Source organism: Symphodus melops (genome assembly GCF_947650265.1).
Source record: "Symphodus melops genome assembly, chromosome: 2".
Lineage (NCBI taxonomy): Eukaryota > Metazoa > Chordata > Actinopteri > Labriformes > Labridae > Symphodus > Symphodus melops.
In genome coordinates, this window is record NC_136692.1 from 30,562,290 (window position 1) to 30,578,242 (window position 15,953).

Consider the following 15,953-nt stretch of genomic DNA (forward strand, 5'->3'; position numbering starts at 1 on the left):
TAACGTCCCATGACATCAGGAGTCACAACGTGAGAAACAGCTGTTATGTGACATACAGATCACACCAGGGATGTTGGTTTTAAGTTTTCATGAAAGGAAACGTATAGACCAGTTGTGAGCTGAAATTGGTAAATTTCGATAAGACCCGAGTTGTGACGTTTTTGTGGCTTGTCAGTGGAAATGGGTCACAGAGAGTACACAATAGATGATACAAGATGTTTATATTTATAATGGTAGCTATTGTGTATGTCTAGCAGTTTCGCGTGTTAGTGTTTCACCTGGCCTACTAGCGGAAGTAAGGAGGTAATGTTTAACTCTAAATAACGCAAGGTGAGTTTATTAACGATGATGACGTCGTGTCTTCATTCTGAACGCGTGCGTGTCGTAGTTACGGCTGAAGTATTGGTAAGTACGATGTTTTCGAGGAGCACTTGAAGGCAGCTCGACTCTGGAAAGTACGGAAGTTACGCGTCGCGTTTGCCTACGGCGTGACGTCATACGTAAATAAGTTGATCAGGCTTGTGCTGCTTGTTGTTTTCATGTGGACAGCTCGGTTAAGACATTAATGGAAACATTGTCATGCTGTAGAAACTATCGGAGATAAACGCAGATTATCTGATAATGAAATCGACCAACGTCTGATTTTATTGTAACGAATCTGACATTTTAAAGTCTCGTGCGAACAACAAACAGCTAGCAGCTAACAGGAGTTAGCTCACACAAACCTCCTTTTCTCCACCGTTTCGTCTGAAGTCAGGGGGGGTTTTTAGGAGGATGAACTGGCTCTTCCCCCTGTCCAAAGGCTCCGGACCGATCCCTCCTCTGAACAGCCTCCAGCAGCAAAGACAGCGGCAGATCGAGTCCCTGAAAGCCGCTCATCCCAGGTAACACTTAACACCGGTGTTACGTCGAGATGTGCTACCCTGTCAGAAAAGAGAGACCGCGGTGACACAACACCCTGTTAGCCCGTTTAATTCAACATGATATCACCCTGAATGTTTCATGAACACTTTATTTACTTCAGTTATTGGACCATGTTGACTTACGCTTAACAAACAGCTCATGTTTACTTTGCCCACGGCGCTGTGTTAGCTTCGTTAGCCCGATCGGCTAATCGAAACACAGTTTATTTTTAGACTTGATGAGTGGACTTGTAGCCGGCCTGACCTGCCCTGTGATTGTTCAAGGTATTTTCCAAGCCACCTTGTCACGATGGCGTTAACTAGACGTGAAGATTAAAGTATTAGCCTTTGTTTACTAAGGAGCTTGGCTATCTCCCCTACCTTCTTGTTTTTGTCATTCATGCCGGTCTAAGCATAGACTGGTCTCTGGTCAGCTGGAACAATAATAATCAGTATTATCCTACTGGTTTTGTAGCTGCCTGATGGTTTATATAAAGAAGCCTTAACGTCATCGTTTGGCCTGTTGACGTGTGAAACGTCATCATAACTTAAACTAAAGTAATGCTTACAGCAGTGAGACCTGAAGCGACTCCTCGAAAGGTCCTGGAGATATCAATCAATCTATTTTTTTGTCTAAAGGATCCTTTCAGACTGCCAAGCCCCGTTTCCACCGAGCACTTCAGTTCGGCTCTATAGACTAAAGCCAGGAAAGATCGGCCCGTACCGTCCTACTTTTTGGGACCCTTTTGTTGGGGTGCCTAGTACATCGATCCGACCCTAAACGCATGCTGTTAGGGGGCATCACACGAGACAAACATGATAAAGTTCCTCCGCCTTGGCACGGATCGAAGAGGTGAGCTTTGGTTTCACAACACGGACATGAAACATTATCGATCCCGGCGTGTTCCGTCTGTTTCTGACTAACACGACTCAAAATAAGACACAAAGTCAGTGAAGTAGCCGCCATGTGCCCTGCGTTCTTCTCCGACGTGCGGGCGAGAGGAAACCGTGCAGATTGAAGGAGACGGGTAGAAAGTTGAGCAACAACAAGAATAAATAAGATGCAGTGTTATCTTTATCTGTCAGAGATACGACATGTGACCAGCGAGGCTTCACAAAAAACCATGCACACAGTTTTTCTCTGCTCCCGAAGCAAATCCTGTTAGAGGTCTAATCTAAACCAGACGCCACAAAGACGCCAGGTTTCTTCAGCTTGCTAACACGAGCGGAAGTTTCTGTTTGGTGCTTCTGACAGCCAACGAGTGAGAGGAAGAGATTTGTTTTGACTTGATGAATCGGTCTCTCTCTTTGAACTCTTTAACAAAGACTGAAGAAGAGGAACACTCGCTCCTCTAAACGTACTGATCGTGATCTCCTTTCTGTGTCTTCTCTTGTCCTGCAGCCTGGCAGAGATCCAGAAGGATGTGGAGTACAGGATCCCGTTCACAGTCAACAATTCCACCATCAGTGTTAACATGTGAGTACGCAGACCCTCCTCACCAAAAGGATTCAAGCGAAGCTCCTCATTCATCGTCACTTCCCTGCTTGTTATCCATTCCGACACTTTGATTTCTGGAGGAAAAAAAACCCAACCCTGTCATTCTGCGTCTGTTCTCTCCTGCAGTCTCCTCCCTCCTCAGTTCCCCCAGGAGAAGCCGGTGGTCAGTGTCTACCCCCCTGTTGGTCATCATCTAGTCGACAGCAACAACGGCACCATAATCACCAGCAGCCTCATCACTAATGTAAGTGTCTCTCCCGGCTCCTTCGCTCGTGTCCTACCTGAAGGTCCAATCACTTTGTTTCGTGTCATGTTTGTTAATGACCTGCTGAGGTCGTTCTTTCCTGCCTTGTTTTCATTTCTCTTGTTGTGTCTGTTTCAGTTCGGGATGCACTCGGATCTCGGTAAAGTTATTCAGAGTTTGCTGGACGAGTTCTGGAAGAGTCCTCCTGCCTTGATGTCCTCTGGCTCCGCTGGCTTCCCGTAGTGAGTCCCCGGCTTCTAAACATGGACGCCGGTCTTTAACGGTCGCACTAAACGACGAGTCATCAGTCAACGGACTGTTCTGTGAAAACATGCAAAGTGTATTATAATAATCTCCCCTCCCCTCGTGTTTCCTCACAGCGGTATGTACAAGCCCGGAGGCATGGCTCCGTACCCCACTCAGGCGTACCACTATCCTCGCCACGTGGGCCCCGCTCACACACCGCCCGCCGGTCCAGCCGCCGTGCCTCACTCAGGACTCGACAGCGCCCACAGCCACCCTCAAGCTCCAGCACCTTACGGCCTCATTTCTGATCTGCCACTGCCGGTCCCGACTGGAGACTCACAGGTCGGCAGGCGTCTTTACGTGGACTCGCACCGTGGCGCTCTGGTCGGCGCCGCGTACACGTGATGTAAATCTATCAAGTCATGAATGTGCTGTCTTCTGTTTCAGGCTGGACTGAATGGACACATGTACAAGATGCCTGACATCCCTGAATCTTTCCCCGAACTCACCGACTTAAAGTAACTCAATCCTACGTGTTGTAGACTGAAGGTTACTTTCAGGACGGAGATATTCTTGCTTTTACCTGCACGGCGAGCTGTGCGCGACATGTGTGGCGTGCGCGTGTTTGAGTGTTCGCATCCTCAGACAGTGATCAGTGGTGGAGTCGAGAGCTGCAGAACGTTTGATAACAATCTGGTTCTTTCACACCTGCTGCTCTAAACTCCTGAAAACTCTGAAACTGAATGTTTCCCCGTGTGAACGTGACCAGCTGAATGTTTCTCAGGAGGCTCCGCCCCCTCCTCCTGTCAGACGGGGGTCGTAGTCTCCCGCTGTGAGGTGTGTGAACAGCCAGGTCCTGAAATGTTCAGACGATGTGTGAAACAGCTGAAGCCTGCAGGTTAAAACGCAAGAATATCTCGCGCCTTGAATCTCTGATCATGAACATTGTTTTTTACTCTCGTGCTTCTCGTCTTCTCCTTCCTCTTCTGTTCTCCGTCTCCGTCGCAGTCTGACCCAGCTGTCGAGCATGTCTGAGAACGAGGACCTGTTACTGGAGTTCTTTGTGAGTTTGCCTCAGCTCAAACAGGTCGCCAGCGACAAAGAAGAGCTGGTCAACAGCATCGTGGACATGGCGAGTAAGTTCGTGTGCGGCGGATCCTGCTGGTCGTAAATACAGAGACGTCATCCCAGCGTAGCTTGAGCTTCACAAACACTTTGTTTTTGTGTCACTCAGAGAAAAACCTTCAGATGGAGCCGCAGCTGGAAGCAAAACGACAAGAGATGCTCTACAAGGTGTGTTACTACTTCCTGTCTGCAGACGCACCGCTCACCGCCGTGCCTTTGCGTCGCCGCTCACGATGTGTGTTTTTGTTTGTCGGCAGTACGAACAGCTGACTCAGATGAAGTCTGCCTTTGAGACCAGAATGCAGAGACAGCATGAGCTCAGCGAGGTAAGGGCCCAAATCCACCCGGCGTTTTTTTTCATCATGACAACGGCAGCTGTATGAGCGATAAAATCAGGCTGTTGATTCTTACTGTTTATATTTGAGATCTTAACTGTGAGCGAGTACGGGGAATATTGTAGACTTTCAAAAGAGAGCTAGTGGCCGTCTTAAAAGTTTATTGATTTTCAAAATAAAAGCACCCGGAGCGGCCCTTTTCTCTGGACGGCTGCCTGCTGCTCTTCGCTGGTTGGGAACATTTCAGAAAGGAGACGGGACTCGTTGGCGTTGAGAGAAAGCAGCTCTCACACGCTTGTTTTCTCCACTAATAATCCGTTTCTACGTCTTTTATCCCTCCCTGACCAGAGCTGCAGCCTCAGCACCCTGCAGGCTCGGCTGAAAGTCGCGGCCCACCAGGCCGAGGAGGAGTCGGAGGTGACGGCTGAAAACTTCCTGGAGGGTCGCACAGACATCGACGAATTCCTGACCAGCTTCATGGAGAAGAGAACGGTGGGAGATGAAGTGTCTCTCTGAGTGTGATAAAAACAAACAAACAAACAAAACAAGATGAAAGAAGAAATGTGACTTTAACGGTGTGTTTGTGTTTCCTCGTAGCTTTGCCACAGCAGACGGGCCAAAGAGGAAAAGTTACAACAGTCCATTAACACACATGGACCGTTTCCTACCAGCCACTAGAACACAAGGTACAACACACACACACACACACAAACACACACACACACACACACACACACACACACACACACACACACAGAGCCTCTGTTCACTCTTCTTCTTAAATTCGGTCCACAGGTTTGTTTGTTTTTTTCTCTCAGCCATCTGCTGCCAACTTAAAGGACAAACGAAAGCACACTGAGTCATCGACGGGCACTTTGGAGAGGAACGAGGACGGCGACGGCGAGGACGGAGACCTGCGCCCGGACTTTGAAGTGGGATTGTGTGAGAGCGAGATTGAGAAGTTAAAGTAACCCATCAAGGAGGCTCGGACGGGGAGAAGGTGTGACACGTGGAGCCTTCACACTTCTTTTTTTTTTTTTTTTTTTGGCACATGGCTGTTCGTGCACTCTTCACTTCACCGGGACAAAAAAAAAAAAAAAAAAAAGACTTTAAAGCTGTTTTCACACATGCACTACCTGCAACCAGAAAATATCCCAAAGTTGTTATTCAGCTTCCCCCTCGGAGCATTACGTACTTCCTGCCTGACGAGTGGGCGGAGTCTCAAGAGGCAGGATGCACCAGATGTTGATAATGTTTACATGTCATGACAGTTAGCTTTCCGTTTACATCGACGCTACGTGCACATCCTGCCGAGCAGAGCGAGTCGGAGCGGTGGCTTCTTATCGTGCAGGATCGATCGCATCACCACGTCACGTGTGAAAGCGTACACTGTAAGGTTTCATAAAGTCGTGGTGGAACGTCGGCTCATGCGGTGCGAGGAAAATCAAGACAAAAGCTCAAATACACACTGCTACAAAAAAGCTCTCTCTCTGTCTCTCTCGCTCTCGCTCACTCTCTCTCGCTCGCTCTCTCTCTCTTTATTGGATCGTGGTTTATTTTGGATTATGTTGGTGCGTCTCTCTTCAGTGATGTCTAATAAAGTTCCCCACTGTACGTCAGAATAGCGATCGACAGGATCCCATTAACGTGGTTTTGTTGTTGTGTTGCTGATTTGCTGTGAAAGGTTTGCGAGTGATCTTTTGTTCCCCGGAGGTCACGAACGACGACCATCCCAGACGTCGACCCGTTTGACGAGCGACTTTCAACGGTTTGATCACGATCTAATTCGGCGCTCTCTAACGTGAATCGAGCGATGTGTTTTCTCACACGTGTCGAGCGGCGTCATCGGGACTCCTTTTTCTTATCGCCGTCTGAACTCCTGAGTTTCTTGATCATGAAGAGCATCGGAAGATTTTCCGCGATGTCGAAGAGAGATTTGGTGAAATGCTGCAGTAAAATTGGAGGACATAGAATACTGTATTTAAATAATGTTAATAATAACAGGCTGTATTGTAATCAGCGACTCAGCCACCTTGTATCATATGTTATTATTTAATTTGTTAGAATAAAAAAAAGCATTTAGAATAACTCTGGTTTCTGTTTCTTTTGCTGTCTGACAGGCTGAACTTTGGTTCAGATCATAAAACACTGGATGTTTTGTCTTCATTGTTATATAAAGTGATTCAGTATTCAGGATTTAAACTGTTGGAGAGATTCTACCACGACCTCGTTAATCTCATAACCAAGGTGCTCTAAAGCGTCTACACAGACGAGCAGCTCACAGGGTTCAGGGGTGAAACGGTTAACGTACCAAACAAAGGGCTTAACTGTGAGGGAAATAATCAATGTGCAAAGTTCACTTTGACATTATTAATGTTGTCCCTTCAGTCTCTGTAGATAGTGATCCTCAGTGTCTGCCTATGTTTTTTCAGAGTTTAACTTCCTTCATGTCCATCTACGAGAAGGGCCTTATTACAAAATAAAAGCATGGTTGGATTAAAAAAGAAAATAAAGTTCTCTGATATTAAAACAAGTTTCAAAATAAAGACTTAACACATTTTTATTTTGAAATGCAAAATCCAGAAATTGGATGTCTGCTATTAAAAATGTGATTAATCACGATCATGAAATCAGTTCTGAGTAAACATTGTGAGTATGTTTATGAGTTTATGGCTGAGGCTTTCACCCGATTTATCTGCCTCACTTCAGTGTTATCTCTCCTCTGAAGCAGCAGGTGGCGGTATTCATTTTCCACTTCACACGCCAACTTCCGGAAGTCGATCGTAAAACGAAGAAGAAGAAAGCCTGCAGGAAACAGTACGGAGGAGGCAAACATTAAGAAGGCAGCTGGAACACTTAAACAATCTATTTTGGCGTAAGAAAGTAATTTAATCTTTCTTTTTATTTTTGACTAAACCGTCATTACTCGGAGTAACATCTGAACCGGAGGAAAACCTCACTTCCGTTAACGACAGACGTTGTAATATTTACGGCGAGAAGAGTGTCGTTATCACACGAAACTTTATTAAAAATCAATTTTAATGGATTTAAGTCGAAGCGGAGTAACAAGAAATCTCACATTTTAAACGTTAATGACGTCACCTCGAAGTTTAACCGCTAAGATTGTTTTATTTTGAAAGTCTCATCCACGGAAATACTTCTGTTTGGTTGCTAAGCGACACAAAAGGAAAGTTTCCGTCCGTTTGCTGTCTTGTTTTTAAAGTGAGTATTTTTAAACATTGTGGTAGTTGTTGTTTATTTTAAATACACTTTATTTCATTAGTATACATTTCTAAATGGACAGTTAAAGCATAAATATGATATTTAGTAAGAAATACGGACAAAGAGGCACGTGAGTCATAAACAATAACAGTTATAGATTAAATAAATACGGGAAATACACAATGCCATGTTTGTCCTTCTTCATGATTTCGATTAAAAATATAGAGGAATAGGAAACATTTAATTTAACATTTATTATATCAAACAAATTCATTATTATATTATTACTTATTGTTATATATTACAATTAATTAAATTAAATGCATGTAATGTTTAATTCCTATTCATAGCTACAACACATTTCTGAAACCGTAAGGCTATCATCTGTGGATCGCAGATATGATAGATGTTATCTGTTATTAAGCCAAGACACAACATGAATAAAGGTCCAAATCCCTCACTTCCCAAGCAGCTACGGAGAACAGTTAATAATATTCAGGGATATAACCGTGCCCATGTGAATAATAACTCAGGATAAGTGCCCAAACATGATCAACAAAACGGAGCTTAACTGGTGAAGGGCCTCCCTATCTAACCACCAAAAAGTTTGAGTAACGATTCTCCCCCTTCTGACACAAAATGAATGAAGCACAGATTAACGTGGCACGGTCGGTTGGAAGGTGAGGAGACCTGCAGCCACGTTACTTCCTGCTCTTAAAGGGGAAGAACTCTGCGCAGGGTGTCATTGGCTGGAGCAGGAAATCGATTTGCCAATAAGGAAAACAACACTGATACCAGCAACACAGTCAATAAGAAATATATATATATACAATGAGCGTCTGTGTTCTGTGTCTCTAGGTCAGTCCACAGTCATGTCACGACAGATGGGAGACAGCCATCGCCGCTTTCTGCAGACCATGATGGCGGGCGGGATCGTCGATGAGCCCGGGGCACGGAGGCTCCATCAGTACTGCTGCGAGGCCCACAACAGTGAGTCCAATAACCATACAGGCAGCGGTCAGCGACAAAGCACATGACAGACTCTTTACTCTGCAGCAGCCTCTACCATCAGTGTGTGAGTGTGTATGAATGGATGAGTTAATACTGATGGACTCTTTACTCTGCAGCAGCCTCTACCATCAGTGTGTGAGTGTGTATGAATGGATGAGTTAATACTGATGGACTCTTTACTCTGCAGCAGCCTCTACCATCAGTGTGTGAATGTGTATGAATGGATGAGTTAATACTGATGGACTCTTTACACTGCAGCAGCCTCTACCATCAGTGTGTGAATGTGTATGAATGGATGAGTTAATACTGATGGACTCTGCAGCAGCCTCTACCATCAGTGTGTGAATGTGTATGAATGGATGAGTTAATACTGATGGACTCTGCAGCAGCCTCTACCATCAGTGTGTGAATGTGTATGAATGGATGAGTTAATACTGATGGACTCTGCAGCAGCCTCTACCATCAGTGTGTGAATGTGTATGAATGGATGAGTTAATACTGATGGACTCTGCAGCAGCCTCTACCATCAGTGTGTGAATGTGTATGAATGGATGAGTTCATACTGATGGACTCTTTACTCTGCAGCAGCCTCTACCATCAGTGTGTGAAGGCCCATTGATTAAACTAAAGTGTGTGTAACATTTACCATGTTACTGTCTGCAGCTCATAAAGGGCTTAGAGACCCCGGGACAAAAAAACAGGAAGTGGATTCTGCATAACCTACCTAATCGTCACTTTTCTGAAATGAATGACGATGTAATGTTATTTACAGCACAGCACGCCCCCCGACCAGCTGGATGATTTCATCGACACCATCAACTCGAAGCTGCAGCCTCTGTTCATGCAGATCAGGAAAGGGATTTCTGAAGACAGCGGTCACCAGTTCTACGCTTTGGTGAGTCTGTAACGTCACCCCCCCCCCCCCCCCCCCCCGATGAATTCTCCTGATGTAATGTGAGAACACAGCAGGATATAATCACCAGGTTGTTTGTAACTGATTCACTTGAACCCTTCCCAGGTCAACATGGCAGTGACTGATGTCACCAGGATGTCTTCAGATTACGCCGACAATGAGCTGGAGCTGTTTGTAAAAACGGTGAGCTCATGTCCCACTCCGCACTCATGCTCTTTAAACTGATGTTGAATACTCACTTCTCTGTCGCCATGAGTAAACGCACGATCATCACCCGATGGTCAGCAGAGCGTTCAGCTGACTGACTCGAGTCGTTCTCATTCAGATGGACCTGATCGTGAGCTCTGAGAACGGCAGCGCGTCCTCCACCGACATTTTAAACAGCGCCGACACGCTGACCAGCAAAAAGCTGAAGAGAGCGAGACGGAGCACCTCCTGAACCGACTCGTGCACGACAAATGGCTGAACGAGGTAACACAGAAAAGAAAAACTCGATCAGGTTAACCGTTTGAATGGATCAGCATGGAGATGGCGTGCAGCTCGGTCTCTTTGTCGTGTAATGAGTTTCTGTTCATCGGTTTAGAAAAGGGGGGAGTACACTTTATCCACCAGATGCATCATCGAGATGGAGCCGTACATCCGCACGATGTATCAGGACCAGGTCAAGGTGTGCCACATCTGTCGCAACATCGCCATCCAGGTAAATGTCTCCTGTCGTCGCCGTCGCACAAACAACACTAACTTCTAGAAGGTCAGCGCTTTTGTTTCTAAGTCTCTTTAACTGTTTACAAGTCTCTTTTAATCAGCACACATGTTTTATCTCCTTCACAGGTTATTTACATTTATGCTATATAAGCATAATGCTAATGCGAGTGCTAACTGCACAGGTTTAATCTGTAATTATGTTTACTCTTAGTCACATAGGAGGGCTTCTAAATCTTGTTTGGGGATTATTGTATACAGAGGGGAGGGGGGACAGCATCCATCCATCCATCTTCAATCCTTCACATCTCTAAGACGGGAGAATAAAAGCTGTCAGAACATTTGTCTTTGATCAGAGGATGAACGAGTTCAAACTATATAACTTTGATTTTTGACGTTCACAGATTCAGAGACTTTGAAACGTTTAGCCTTTAGCTTTTCTCTCTGTTAGCTTGTTCAAGCTTTTTTTTTTTTTTTTTTTTCCTCTGCTGGTTACTTTTATAAAAAACATCCAGCTTCAAAATGACAAGCCGACAGTGTTCACGTGGACTTGAGTATCCCGGTTCCGAGTCTCATCCTGGTTCTGATGGTATTCAGGATCTGTGGAGAGACTTGGTTCTTCATATCCCTGTCGACGTGATGAATACTCGTTTCCTGCTTTATCACCTCTGTTCCCTCTTTTCCACCTGAGTGAACCATTGGCTCTTTATGGACTGGTTCCAGTACTGGTTCAGAGCTGTGAACCGTCTATGAAGTGTTTGCTTATCCGGGGCAGAAGAGCCCCATCATTACGTCACTGGATACGTCTTCAAGCACGACAACATCAATGAAGGAATACGGCATCTTGTTCTTGGCTTTGCAAGCCGACATCAGCGTTCAGACACGACGGGTCCAAAGGATCGGTTCTGCTTGCCAGGATCGCCGTAGGCGGGAAAACCGTGTAACTCTCGTTTCAGGAGGCAGATCTGTGATGACAACGGTTTTACGTTGAGACTTAATAAACGTTCACTTGTTTGTCCTCGAAGTAGTCACAGGAAAAAGTCAGCGTTTTTCTATATTTGGTCACAATAATCCAGACCCCAGACCCAGACACAGACCCAGACCCTGACGCAGCTGGTTCTTTTTTGTAGACCAGCAAGGAGTTTGGGTTAGTCTGAAACCTAATTTGTGGCCCAAAAGCAGCTGGTCCTGGACCAGACTGACTCCAAACCAGCCCTGGAACTTGTTAGGGTGAAAACTTTTTCGCTCTAGAAGTAAGACGCTCTCGACGCTGCCGCCATGTTTGTTCTGCAGAAATCTCACTTGGCTGTGCAGGTCGTCGATAGCTGTCAGAAAAACAGGCTGCTGTGTCCCCTTTTTTTTTTCTCCAGGTAGCAAGATCAGGTGTCTCAAAAGGATCAGGGCTCATCGTGGTTTTCTGAGTCAGGATATAAAGTTTTCATGAACGGGCACAAAGACAAAGATCGAGATCCTCTAGTCCATGTAAACACTCACTGCCTGTTCTAAAAGAAGAATCGACTCCTGTGTTAAATTCACCGTATTCATGTTTTTATTCCAGTGCCAGATCTGTGAGAATCCTACATGTGGAATCAAAATACACAACCCGTGTGTGGCGAGATACTTCAAGGGCCGACCCGAGCCGCGCTGCCCGGCCTGTGAGGACTTCTGGCCTCATGAGATCCCAGGTATCTGACGTTTGGGACTTTGTTTTAAAGCTCCTGTGAGGACATTTTCCTTTTAGACCCACACCTCTGACCTCTCTTCTGTCTTTAATTTAAATGTCTAATATGTCAGTCACAGTGAATCTTTGGAGCAGATCATTTCATCAGTCGATGTGTTCTCCTCACTTTCAGCATTAATGACGTCAGTCTCTAAAACCTCCTCATTTATCTGATACAGGCGTCAGTGAAATCAGCCTCTGTGTCACACGCTTCAATTCGGCCCGCTGTCTCTTTAAGGCCCCGCCTCCCCACGTGCCCACTCTCCTCTGATTGGCCAGCTCTGTTTGCAAGCATAGGGATATTTGAGGGGCGTGTCCTCTATCTTTTCTCTACGCTTTGCTCTGATACGTCGGCAGAACCTGACGTCAGATTAAAAGAAACGTCGGTCTAAGCCGACGAGAACTCCTCACAGGAGCTTTAAACCGCTCGCTGTATTCCACCTGCCCTCGTTGACATCGACGAGTAGAAAGAGGACAAACTGCTGCACGCGGACAAAGAGACGAGGAAAAGGGAAACTGTGTGTTTTTACGTCTTCTTTGCTGTTTGTTTCAGAAGTCCGACGGCCTCTCTCTCAGTCCAGGAGATGAACTCGTCTGCAGAGAAAGTCGTTTCTATTTCTAAAGTGATCTAAAAAAGTGTAATATAAAACCGCCTGTATGCTTTATTTTTTACAAAATAAAGTGACCAACTGAAAAGTTGTGCTGATGTTGTTCACATTTTATTTCATCCATTTCCTCTCTCTCTGTCTGTCCATGAAAATCAAGACAAACGGAAGCTCAAATACACACTGCTACAAAAAATCTCTCTCTCTCTCTCTCTCTCTCTCTCTCTCTCTCTCTCTCTCTCTCCTCTCTCTCTCTCTCTCTCTCTCTCTCTCTCTCTCTCTCTCTCTCTCTCTCTCTCTCTCTCTCTCTCTCCTCTCTCTCTCTCTCTCTCTCTCTCTCCTCTCTCTCTCTCTCTCTCTCTCTCTGTTGGGACCTATATTTCCCCGACCCACAGGAGAGGTCTGATAGTCTGCTCTTTAAAGTGTTTCCTAGCCAGGACAAATGGTTTGCTCATTAATAGTTCACGTCACACTTCAGCAGCATGTTGACAATGATGATACCAGTTTGAGGGAAGAAAAGATTCAGCTTTATTTATGGTCTGTCTTTAACTGAGGTTTCAGGAAGGTGAAGAAAAAGAGGACGTTATCACAAACTACATTTACACAGCGTGCCACACTTATTGGGCAGCTGAGTATTCTGTCCTCATTTTCTGACTCTGAATATCAACTTGAACGTCTATTGGATGAAATCATCTGAGCTGATATGAATGTTTGTGAGGAGGGAGATTGATGTCTTATCAGCTCCTCCAGATGTTGTTAAAGGTCATTAGAGTTCAAACATTTGAACCTTCAGAGAAGAACCTCAGTGTTCAGACAGAGGGAAGTTTACACTCTGACACACACACACACAGGAGCTGATTTCCTGTAACTTGAGGATAGATAGATAAATAGATAGATACTTTATTGATCCCGAGGGAGGAGCAACACGTGATCCAGACTCATGAGAGGAGGCGGGACAGTGGAAGTGAAAGTGTTCAGTGAGTTCAGACATTTTGTGGACAGAAGTGAAGAGAGAAGTAAAGAGTGAAGCAGGGTGAGTGTTTATCCACAGTTTTTATATCTTCACTTCTGTACTCTGTTTCCTGCTGTGAACTGAACACAGACAGTTTCTAATGGAGTCACAGCTTACATTCATATGAGCTGTGTGTGTGTGTGTGTGTGTGTGTGTTAGATCAAACTGGTTTCTCCTGTTTCTCTTGTTGTGCTCTCTCAGTGAGTGTTTCTGTGTTTCCTCTCAGACTTCAGATCAGATCATGGATGTGAGTTTAGAGGAAGAGGAGGACGGAGCAGAGTCTCTGAACAGTGATCGCTCCAAAGACGAACCTTATAACTTCAGAACTCAACCTGGACCCTCAGACACAAAGTAAGTCTTCTTACTAAAGAAACAAACCATGAAAGCTTCTCATCATCCACAGCTGTAGACATTTTTATATTTACAGCTTCTTTTATAGTTTTGTCTTCAGAGAGTTTATTAAAGATTCATATCATAAACATATCAAATGTGTTGTTTTTTACAGAGTTCAGAGGAGCAGACAGAGAGCAGAGTCTCCTGTACCCAGCTGTCTGTCTCTGAAGAGTGATCAGTCCAAAGGTGGTCTTATAAACTTCAGTAAAGAATCTGGACCCTCAGACACAAAGTAAGTCTTCTTACTAACTCTTTGTCTCTTCAGATGTTTTAGGAGGGTTCAAACACAAGAAACAATCATCTCCCTGCAGACTATGAGCTGAATCCAAACAGAAGAAAGAAGCTGTTATCTGCTTTCTGTCATCATCTGACTGTTTACATTGTGTTTGATAAATCTTCATATTTTCTTTTTTTAATTAAATGTCTTATTGAGTTTTTCCATGATTTATAATGACAGCAACAAACATAAAAAAGAACATGCAAGGTGCATGGTAGTGACAACAATCTTCCAGAACAGTTCTATGACAGGGCACTACATTGATTTACTCTACAAGGCCGAGAATAAACGCAATTACACATACAATTAAAGAGAACAAAGAAACACATGGCAAATGAAATAGTTCAGTTATGGTAAGAATGCTTCAATGGCTTTCTCCTCTTCCAGAAAAGAATCCTATCAAAGGTGGAATATTTACCCTTACTTGCAAAAGAACGTTTTTCAAGAGCAAGACAGTTTGACAATCCAGTAAGCCACACTTATACACTTGGTTTGTTAACAGATCTCAAACATCTGGCTATGGTATGTTTAGCTTGTAATAGGCAACATACAGTCAATTTCTTATCGTCCTTTCTTAGTTTGCAGTTTGCAGGGAAAATCCCGAGGATCCACAGCTTAGGGCCTAGAGCAGGGGTGGGGAGCCTCCGGCCTCCGGGCCGTATGTGGCCCGCGTGACCATTTCAAACGGCCCGCAACGCAATAAAATTTTACACTCATAGTTTGAGTAGACATACAAAATGTGGAAAAAATATTTTTCTGAGACAAAACAGACGGCTATTTATGTCCGAGCCAACGTCAGGGTCAGTGAATCCAGCACGTGATGCTGCGGCAGTGATTGACACAGAGACAGATGACAAGTGATGCATCATGGCGACTGTCAAGAGAAGGAAGGTGGATGCAGAAGGCCGCGTATTTCAGGAAAAATGGACAAATGATTTTTTCTTTGTCGAAGTGACAGCCAAGCCAGTGTGCCTAGTTTGTGGCGAGGCGCTGGCAGTAATGAAAAAGGCAAATGTCGAGCGCCACTACAACTCGAAACATGCTAAACTCCACGAGTTGAGAGGACAAATGCGTTTGGATAAGATTAATGCTCTTCGTCGGAGTTTGGATGCCCAACAAGCAGCTTTTACACGACCACAGACTGACAGAGAGAATATTACGCGTGCACGTTTTGTGGTGAGTGAATTAATAGCCACGAAGCTGAGACCTCATGCCGAAGGAGAGTTTGTGAAGGAGTGCCTCGTAGCGGCCGCGGAGCTTCTCGAGCCCGACAAAACTGACTCTTGCAAAGACTCGCTTCCGCTCAAGACTGACTGACCCAAACTTGGAAACCCAGCTTCGAGTAGCATCATCATCACAGCCAGCTGACATCAGACGCCTCACCAAAGAGAAACAGTTCCAGCCCTCGCACTAGGTGAGCCTGACATGCATAGAAATGCAGCAATCATGAGGCTTAGTAACACCGTGGTTATAGACTTTTTTTGTCCCTTTTTTTTGCATCTCTAGGTATGTGTTCAAACTAGTATGGCCCTCTCGGGACTTTATAAAAATTTAAATGGCCCTTGAGTTGAAAAAGGTTCCCCACCCCTGGCCTAGAGGAACCCTCACACCTGTGACACATGAAAGGGTGTGTAACACTTCCAACCACAAAGTCTGAACACTGCAGCAGTCCCAAAAACAGTGAAGCAAAGTACCATTCATTTCACATTTAACACATATCAGGGGCATTGGGCTCAAATATCTTTAGC

The 15,953-nt window shown here is 44.9% G+C and overlaps 3 protein-coding genes across 4 annotated transcripts in view; all 3 read left to right on the forward strand.

The window, feature by feature from the left end:
• The first annotated feature begins 205 nt into the window (after positions 1 to 205).
• Positions 206 to 6,435, forward strand: vps37a (VPS37A subunit of ESCRT-I). Of its 2 annotated transcripts, none has more exons than XM_079338406.1 (12): positions 206 to 884; positions 2,305 to 2,379; positions 2,527 to 2,644; positions 2,783 to 2,886; positions 3,025 to 3,232; positions 3,338 to 3,408; positions 3,899 to 4,026; positions 4,125 to 4,183; positions 4,273 to 4,341; positions 4,699 to 4,842; positions 4,948 to 5,036; positions 5,146 to 6,435. In XM_079338406.1, exons 1-11 carry the CDS (start codon positions 775 to 777, stop codon positions 5,026 to 5,028), a joined length of 1,167 nt encoding a protein of 388 aa, XP_079194532.1. In that variant the 5' UTR covers positions 206 to 774; the 3' UTR covers positions 5,029 to 5,036; positions 5,146 to 6,435. The 2 variants fall into 2 exon arrangements, with proteins under 2 accessions (XP_079194532.1, XP_079194533.1); XM_079338407.1 differs by having other exon boundaries at positions 5,169 to 6,435.
• A 658-nt stretch (positions 6,436 to 7,093) lies between these two features.
• Positions 7,094 to 12,552, forward strand: nsmce1 (NSE1 homolog, SMC5-SMC6 complex component). The gene is given in 10 exon segments (XM_079338086.1): positions 7,094 to 7,572; positions 8,431 to 8,562; positions 9,356 to 9,366; positions 9,368 to 9,478; positions 9,602 to 9,679; positions 9,822 to 9,909; positions 9,912 to 9,967; positions 10,080 to 10,196; positions 11,757 to 11,883; positions 12,472 to 12,552. Coding segments are annotated over 9 exon segments (741 nt in total). The 5' UTR covers positions 7,094 to 7,572; positions 8,431 to 8,444; the 3' UTR covers positions 12,507 to 12,552.
• Positions 12,553 to 13,534: 982 nt separating this feature from the next.
• LOC306820368 (protein NLRC3-like) overlaps positions 13,535 to 15,953 on the forward strand; it is a 35,461-nt gene continuing 33,042 nt past the window's right edge. Inside the window, exons 1-2 of the mRNA XM_079338188.1 lie at positions 13,535 to 13,556; positions 13,762 to 13,886. Of these exons, the coding sequence (XP_079194314.1) occupies positions 13,777 to 13,886 (110 nt within the window). The 5' untranslated portion in view covers positions 13,535 to 13,556; positions 13,762 to 13,776. The remainder of the gene's footprint in view (positions 13,557 to 13,761; positions 13,887 to 15,953) is intronic.